Source organism: Lissotriton vulgaris, chromosome 9 (genome assembly GCF_964263255.1).
Source record: "Lissotriton vulgaris chromosome 9, aLisVul1.2, whole genome shotgun sequence".
Taxonomy (NCBI): Eukaryota; Metazoa; Chordata; class Amphibia; order Caudata; family Salamandridae; genus Lissotriton; species Lissotriton vulgaris.
The window spans coordinates 331364458-331373885 of NC_141697.1; the positions used below are offsets into that span (position 1 = coordinate 331364458).

The 9428-nt window shown below is 43.8% G+C and overlaps 1 protein-coding gene across 1 annotated transcript in view; it reads left to right on the forward strand.

Annotated features, from left to right (window-relative positions):
* Window positions 1-8460, forward strand: part of CCDC88C (coiled-coil and HOOK domain protein 88C) — a 584514-nt gene extending 576054 nt beyond the window's left edge. The window contains exon 31 of the mRNA XM_086937645.1: window positions 8303-8460. Within this exon, the coding sequence (XP_086793771.1) occupies window positions 8303-8318 (16 nt within the window). The 3' untranslated portion in view covers window positions 8319-8460. The remainder of the gene's footprint in view (window positions 1-8302) is intronic.
* Window positions 8461-9428: the final 968 nt, after the last annotated feature.

The window sequence follows — 9428 nt, forward strand, 5'->3', positions numbered from 1 at the left end:
TGTGACCCCCCACCTGAGATCTCCTGCTGGGATCTGATTGGCTGCCAACACTTCAAATTAGGAATTGTTGTTACTTAGATGAACCGAGTCACAAGAATATATATTTTTTTTAAAGAAGTGGGCTGGGTGGAAACGTCCAGACCCCCTAGTGCTTTTGGGGAGTCCCACATGGACCCCACAGGGCCAAAATAGCTTCTTTTTTTTTTTAAAGAATTTCAGGGGGAACTGGGCTAGATCCTTGAATCCCGCAAATTATTTTGTTACAAAAAACAAGCACGGTTTCCTGTGCTTTATTGAGTCTTAGCCCCTGGGTGGACCAGGTCCCGAGGGCATTATGCAAAAAAAGGTCGGGCGCACAGGTCTCCCCATCTAGCGGCTTATTATGGCCCAGGGCCCACCACCTCCATGGGGCTGCTTTGTGAAAACAATGCAGGGGAGGCCCATATGGCCTTCCCCGGGAACTGCCACCTCCCCGGGGCTTCTTTACTTTGTCTATGGGGTAGCCTTTGTGACCCACCCCAGCAACGGGGAACAGGGGCTTTCAATGTTGTTGGTTCAAGGGGGACACGCAGCCCCGGGGACCACCACCACCTCCTCAGGGCTTTTTTTCTAAAATGTAATGCGTGGGTCATGCGCCTCCCACAGCCCCGGGACCACCACCTCCCTGGGGCGACATTGAAGACCATACATGGCTCTGGGGACCACCTCCCCCCCGGGCAAGCTCCTGCTATGTCACAGGTTGTCCACCCCCAGAACATCGCAGTTTGCTATGGCATGGCTAGAGCTTTACGCTCCCGCCATAGCAGACTGTGCTCCGCTTTGAGCAAGCGAGAGCATTTTTCTCTCGCTTGCTCAAAGTGGAGCACAATTGCTCTGACAGAGAGGCAGCTGCATGTCAGCAGCTCCCTCTGTCACGCCCCCTTTCTCCGCCACTCTGCAAACATGTCTCCTTATGCACTGTTGGTTGGAGGATGAAGTCCTCTTGGATACTGAGGGGTCTTGGCTGGCCCAGAAGCCTTCCTGTTACTTCCAGTAAGTCCAACACAGCAGCATTCCTGAGACCTGGTCTACACTACTCTGCTAACGCAACTACTAGTTAATAAACCTATGAAATTCACTTAAAAAAACAAAGGTTACAGGGACGTTATAGTTAGGAAATAGTTTGTGAAAAACCACAGCAATTTACTTAAAAAAAAAACAAAGGTTACATGGTAGTTATAGTTGGAAAATAGAATTTTTTTAAAAAATTAAAAACTCACAGAAAAAACAAAGGTTTCATGCGTACAAAACCAGTGAAATTTTGCAATTATAGTTACCTGAGCTAACTATAACTTACACCCCCGCAATGCACTGCTTATGACCTCCCATATTACATCATTCGTGACATGGTCAGTGACATCACTGATGACATCATCCACAGAACCACTCACACACCCACTCACACCCCCATACAACCTTTCGTATGACCACTCACACACCCACAAAACCACTCGCACACGTGTACTAGTACTCACACACCCACTCACTCCTCCATGGAGCCACTCACACACCCACTCACTCATACAGTCACCCAACCATTTACTCACCCATAAAGCTACTCATATAACCAGTCCCTCACCCATACAGCCACTCACCAGCCACACAATCTTCCGTAGACTTCTTAAAACCTGGCTGTTTTCTCAGGCTTACTAGGGTTTTTACATTCGATTCTCTGAGACTGTATTTTTTGTTTGTTCTCTGCGCCTTGATGGCCTTGGGCTAAGTCTACGCAATACAAATTCCCTATCCATTCATTCATTCACACTCAGCCATACACCCACTTATTCACCTACAGTCACTCACACACCCACTCACCCATACAGCCTCTCAACACAGCCTCTCACTCACCCATTCAAGCACACTCAATCACTTACATACCCATTCCCACATCCATACAAGCACTCACACATCTGCTCACTCACCCACTCACAGACACTCTCTCCAATACAGCCACTCACACACCGACTCGCTTAGCCAAACACCCACTCAAACAGCCACTCACCCATACAGCCACTTACACACCCAGTCACTCACTCATACAGCCATCCAGATACCCACCGACTCACTCACCCATACAGTCACTACTCACCCAGTTGCCCACCCATAGAAACACTCTCTCACCCCTACAGCCACTGAGTCACCCAATCCCTCACCAATACAGCCACTCACACACCATGTCACTCACCAACACAGCTACTCACACACCCATGTATACACCCATACACAGTCACACAGCCACTTATATAATATATATTAGTAGTCTCGCTCCTTAGTAGTACACCTAGTATTCTACTTTAACTTTTAAAGTACCTTCGTATATTTGTTTAACACCCATAAACTCTTAAAACACCTACACTCACCTGATGTCATCAGTGATGTTATTGACCATGTCATGAGTGATGTAATATGTGAGGTCATAAGCAGTGCATTGCGGGAACGCGAGATATAGTTAGTTGAGCTAACTAGAACTGCTGAATTTCTCTGGTTTTGTATGAGGGAAATGTCTGCCTAACTATAACATGTCTGTAACCTTTGTTTTTTTCAGTGTATATATATATATATATATATATATATATATATATATATAATGCTATTTCTACAGCACGAGCCCAGCCAAAAGACAGTGGATGTATATATTAATATATACAGCTGCCATTCAGAAGCCGTGTTCGAAAGATTTAAGTGCACTCTTTCTGCTTCCTTAAAAGTTAAGAAGGAAGGTAAGAGTCAGGTGCTGCTAAACAAGTGCACATTATTACTGGTTCATGAAGTGCTACTGCCTTTATCTAAAATCAGAAACTTTGTCAGTTTTGTTTGTGGTAACACTTCATCCTTAGGACTAACATATTAGTAATGGTCTTCCAGAAAGAATCGATGCTGCACATCAGTTTGAAAAGCCATATCAAAAGAATGAGTGAATTATTCCAAAATGAGAACGTTCAACTTCCAACATATTTAGGAGTGGGCGTACCACTAAATTCTCCCCAGACTGTATGCTGCTCCTAGAGATCACAAAAATGCAAAGCTACATTCAGGGATCTACAGATCCCTGTCAGTATGGCAACTGTTACAGTTCATGATTTGTTCATTAGGAAAAGGCTGGAAAAGTAAAGCTTTTTTGAAGGGTGTGCAAAGTAAAAACTCCTTTTGCCATAAAGAAATTACTGCATCGCTTAGGTTTCCAAACGAATCCCATGACATCTAGAAAAATGCTATCTGGCCAGATAAGAGAAACATGGAGTTTGTTGACTATAATGAATGATATGTTTGGGAAAACCAAACAATGATTATCCCCACAAGAACTTCATGCCAGCCATAAAGATGCTGGTGGAGGGGATGATCCATATGACCCGGATATCTCCCAGTTAATGGAGTTCATGATGAATTGCTATACATATTAGCACATTGTAGAAGAAAATGTAAGACAATCTGCCCAATAGCTACAGCTTAGCTAAAAGTGGATCGTGCAATAGGAAATAAACACATAAGGAAATCTATGGCTGAAAAAGACTTGAATCTTACTTTTGAAACAACCAAGTCGAAGCCAAGACATCGACTTTGAGATGTTGTGGCAGGACCTAAGAGGCAGTGGCTAAACCAAGGCTGTCAAACAATACTGAGTTCAAGCTGCTTTGTAAGAAGAAGAGGGCCAGAATTCCCCCCATGAGGTATGGCAATGACAACCCATGATATGCTCACCGCAGGGTATTGTAGCTAAAGAAGGTTCAGCTTGGTACTAAAACATAGGATGCACTTTTTCCTCATAAGCCTACCAAATGTTGGCTAATTTTAATTCTATTTAATAAATAATGACACAGTGAAATTTGTGCTTTATTTGTTACATCTGATTAGATTTATATCTTAAGACCTGGTGAGGACTGTGTGAAAGTCAAATATGTTTTAATAAGTAAAACCATAGAATTTTAAGGTCGTGTACTTCCTTTTTACATCACTGTATCGTTGTAGGGCCAACTTCTCTGTAGTTATATGTGAGTGTGGATACCAGAACTTGAGAACTGTAACAGATACACAGGTAGCTAAACTCCAGCACGGAATGTGTTTTGATCATGGAAGGTAGCCCATAAATACCTCCTGTAAGAAGGAAGGATGATGCAAACGTGATGATGTAATCGGTTGCTGGGTGACCTATGGTGGAGCTGTCATCTGATTGGCGGAGTATGAATGGAACTTTCAAGTAGGCGTCATTTGTGTCAAAACTTGATTCTGAAGGAAGATTTTGGAGGCAGTGCATGGAGACCCTCTATGAAGGACAGAGACACTTTTAAGCTATGGCCCACAGTTTGACAGGAATGACTGGAACCGAGGGGGCACAAGGATTGCACAGCCATGCACTAGGCCTCGATGGAAGAAAGATTTTTTGGGGAACTCATATGTATCAGGGCAAAGATCTCCTTGGTAGTACAGAACTTCCCCAGAATTGTGGAGATGACTGCCACTGTACAACCGTCAGCTGGGAGTCACAGAGCTTCCAACTTCCCTATTCATCCTGTGCTGCCATTTATGCTGCTGTGCATCCAGTTGAAGTCAATGTAGAGGCAGCTAAAATATTCAGATTTCCTTCTCCTACACTTTTGAAATCCTGTGATGTAGAAAATCTCTCAACTTCAAGGCCTCCGGAGCGCCCAACATGCCAAGCAGATCCTCCCAGGGTGCATTGCCGCTGAGCATAAGATTCAAGTTTCTACTGCTCGGAGCATCTCTGCATCAGCAATTCTGATTCAGTGAGACCTCCCGGTAGAAGGTATTTATTCTTGTGGACCCCTCCTTTGCTATAGCCTGCAACCTTTCCCCGCTGAAGGATACCAAGCTCTGAAAAAATTACGAAGTATGAATGTAGCAATCATGACCTAGCGAAGGCGCCAAGAGTATCTGGCCGGTGAGAGGAGTTCCATGGGCATGACATTTAGATTTCGCAGACTCTGAGCTTTTCCCGTCAAAACCAATGGCTTCACAGAGACCATTGTGCCCATCAGCTATCCCTCTTTGGCTACTGCCTGCTGCCTTACCGCACTGAAGATTTTTTACTTCCATTTTTGAGACTAAGTCCCAAAGTAAAACCTCCGACTGAGTTGAACCTGGTTTCTGTATCCAAACCACGGTCCATCATGGTTGGCCAGAAATCACATCTAGATCTTGGTCTACCACAACCAGTTGACCACAGTTGGATCTTAATACTGCTGTTTGGTGCGGTTTTTAATTGAAACTTTAATATTTCATATAGCTGGTTCCCCTTGTTGCATTTTTGTCATTTTATTTATTACAATTAACTCTATTTTTCTAATTTGATTTGGTATTTAATTGTGTTTTGACTTTATTACTGGGTTGGTACAGCATAAATACTTTACACATTACACTAAGTTCAGCCTGCCTGCTCTGTGCCATACCTACCAGGAGGTTGAGATGAGGTTAGTTTAGTGACTTTGAGGATTCACCCTGACCTAGATTGGGATTATTATTCAAGCTGTGTAGTCACCTCCTTGACTAATAACCCAGTTTTTTACAGACCATCTGTAAAGTATCTGGTTCCCTCAGACAGGAGCATAGTAGCTGTTATAGATACAGCCCATCCAGTGACTCCAGGGACCAAAGGTTTGAAGAGTCTATTGCTTCTGGTGCACTTTTAATATTGAATAATGGTGGCTATCTAAGGACAAGAGCAAGTGTATGCCTCAGTCTGGCAACAATGTTGTTGTCTATCAGACAGCCCACAAGCCCTCTAAGGCTGCCCAAGACAGCAAAGCTAAGTTGCATTGTTGGACATGGCTTGGAGGGTTACAGGTGACCATTATAAGCCAGAAATGTCTATCCATTTAATCAGCCATGGCTACAAATAAGTTAAGAATACAAATAACGTGTCAAGGATAGACAACATATGCCTAGGTTTCCCACAATGTACAGTCACGCATTACTATAAACAATAGGCTCCATCATCGAGAGGCAGCCTTGCACCCACCCGCATTATGCAGGGACGTATGCCAAGAATTACACTACTATGACAAAGAAGGGTTTTATATCTCAAGGTACTACACCATGGTAGGGATGGGCACCATTGTGCTAATTACAACCACCACTGTGCCAGGGCAACCTTCAAGCTAGGGATGACCTTCCGGATGCAATGGATCTCCACACAATGCCTATCTTTAGTGACACCATTATGCCAGGTCTGGCATTATTGGGAGTGGGCACCAGCATGCCAGGGATACACAAAATACCACAAGATACCACAAGATTGGCTTTATTAGGGCAGAAAAGGCCCCTGTGTTCTGGCTCTGTCTGAGGATATGAGGAATAAGAATAAATCAGATCAGTTTAACCCTTTACATTCATCCCCTTTCAGATTTAAAGTAACCATCATTAAATGCAATGCCTATGCCTGACCCCCTTGTCTCTCTGCCATATGACTCACGCCGCACTTTACCAATGAGGCTCACTGGCGTTGAAACTGGTCTTGGGTTATTTGGGTTCCCATTCTGAGGTGACCGCCCCTCTCAGCTGAGAATGGGCTGTCCCATTCGGGGCAGGGTCATGAAGGATTTGCATGTGGTCAGTGCCTATCTGTAATTGCATTTCCAACCATCATTATTTGCTGTCACAATGTAAAACTGCCAGACTGGAGGAACAATTGTGACCTGTCTCTCTCTCTCACTCAAACACATACGCATTCTAATGTTTACACACTCCTAACTGTGCTGGGCTTAACTCTTCGCAAGCGACCTTTCTGCGAGCATTGGCTACACCACAAGTAACCGGTAGCACCATATGTGGCTGGCAAACTCGACGATGCATTGAAATGTCCCATTGTCCAGAATGTGAGGAGGCTGACGCCACAGGCGCAAATCTTTTCCAGGTGGCAAACCTTACATGGCTGATTAGTATTTTGCGCAACAGCAATTCTACATACTGCTGTCTGCTACAACCACTCAGTACCAGGAGGTCGGCTACTTCCTGGTCCTATGCTCTATTCGACCTGGGACAATACTGGCCATGGTGATGTCCAAGGCATCTTTGAATTGTCACCTAGATGACAGCTTCTAAGAAGTGAGAAGCTGGCAATGCATATTTGGGAAATGCCCATATCTGGAGGAAGAAAAACGCACCCTTTTTTTTTTTACATGGTTTCCCACATATTTCTTATAAGTGGCCTTAGGATATTATGGAGTAATTTCTTTACTAGGGTCATGTGTTGTTTTGGTGCCAGCTGCACCTTCAACTGACTCTGAAGAAAGCCTATCAAATGGTTTATTTGCGAATGCTCAATCTCTGGTGGTGGTGGCCAAATTACAACTTATCCAAAATGCAGCGCCAAGGCTACTGTCTGGCACCCCCAAATTTAAACCAATTAAGCAAGTAATCAGGAACTACCACTGGTTAACTGTTAGAAATCGGATCAGATTTAAAACCTTATGCCTTACCTTTAAAGCATTACACGGTCTGGGGCCGGTGTTTCTCAAACAGAAGCTTATCTTCTATCATCCCAACAGACCACTTAGATCCGAACATTTGCACCAATTGACAGCGCTGCGGACCAGGACTGTCACTTGGGGAGACAGATGTTTCACAAACACCGCGGCCAGACTCTGGAATACTCTTCTGCTGGTGATTAGATCTACCCCTTCATTGTTTCAGTTTAGAAAGCTGCTGAAGACTTGGTTGTTCGACCACTGATTTCTCTCTCCACTTCACCACTTTTGGATTTTGATAATGTTCCCACTGAGATAATAAGCTGAGCTACAGCGCCAAGACACCCACGGGTAGAAGTTGCGTTTATAAATCTTAAAAATAAATAAATAAATAAATAAATAGATCTTCTTATGCCAGATAGCTATCGGTGAACTGACAAGGTTTTCTCAGAGAAAATGATATTGCCTGGTTAGGAGCTAGTTTTATAACTGTGACGAGAAGCTGTGGTGAGGAGCTCTTTCACCGTAATACTCCGCTTCCGGAAGCACAGAGTACCCCGCCACCTTCTTTCATACTTTGTCATGCCGTGAATGGCAGTCTTATAATTTTGTAATGAATATCCCACAGCCTTTCCATCCTGACAATGTAATAAATATGAAACAGATGTGGAGGATTGTACACTATGTTAGGACCTGTTAGTAAAGGCGCCATGTCTAAAATTGTCCAAATGACTTCTCCAATACATGCTTAAGCAGAGAGAGCCTTAACTCTGCATTTTTCAGAATGTGTTATCTTCCTAAATGTGCACAACTCAGCATATTGTGTTTTCTTTCCTTGACAGGCATCGTTGGAGTTGAAGTTTCATCACCGGCGATGAACCGGCATCCATCCTGCGGCAACAGAAGCATTAGAATTGCACATCAGCACTTGGTCACCTGAATATTTATCGCTAAAATCCTCAGTAAAGGAAATTGCACTGTAAGCAAAGCACTCCATCTACATCGTTCATAGGAATCGCCACAGTATCTTCATGAAAAGCTATTGGTCAAAGAATGGACGCCACTTCAGCTTGAAGTGACCCCGACTGTGGTACATTGGACCTGTTGACATCTGCTCTGACCACCTGAAAGAAACTGGAAAAGCATCGCTTCAGCCTTGGTGGTACCCGCCCCCTCACCTCTGAAGCGCCTCAAGATGTGCACGAGTCTCCCCTCTCAATAACTGACTGGTGAAACCTTGGAGGTCCTTCTGGAAGTTCTTGAGGCCCAATGTCCCCCTACTAAGCATGCAAGTGGAAGTGGCTGGAAGCTTTCTCCTGCATTTAGGACACTACAGCAACTTCATAAACGTGCTTTATTTGGTCTCTTTTCAGAGTCAGTAAACCAATTAGCTCCTCCTACTGCGATGGTAAACCGGCCCCACTTCCTAAGTTGCTGCTAAATTCAGTTTCTTGGAGACTGGTCAATTGGCCTCTCTTCTGGGATGCTGACACATTGGTCCCTCTTTCTAAACTGATATATTGGAACCTCCTTACTGTGCTGCTAAAGTGGTTGCTGTTACTGGCCAATTATTAATCGGTCTCTCTTGCTAGATGCAGATAAACTGGTCTCTCCTCCTGGATTGTGGTACCTTGCCCTTTCTGGATGCTGTCCAGTGGCTCCTTTTCATGGATGCTTATACATTGACTCGTCTTCTGTGGATTTGTTCCTATCAGTGGATAATTGTACTGTTGGTTGCCTGTGGTACTCGATGTCTGTCAAGCAGAATGTTTTATTTTTTCGGTTTTTAAACAAGTTTTGTAAATCAGTTTTTCCTAATAGTCTAGCGTATGTTTGTTTTCCATGTCATTTCCTATCCGTGTATGTTGAAGTGTGTTTTTCCTCTTTTAACTTGACAAAAATGCACTTAACAAAAAGCCCTAAGTTTAAGTTATTGGGGTTGAGCTCACAGTATTGCACACTATGGAG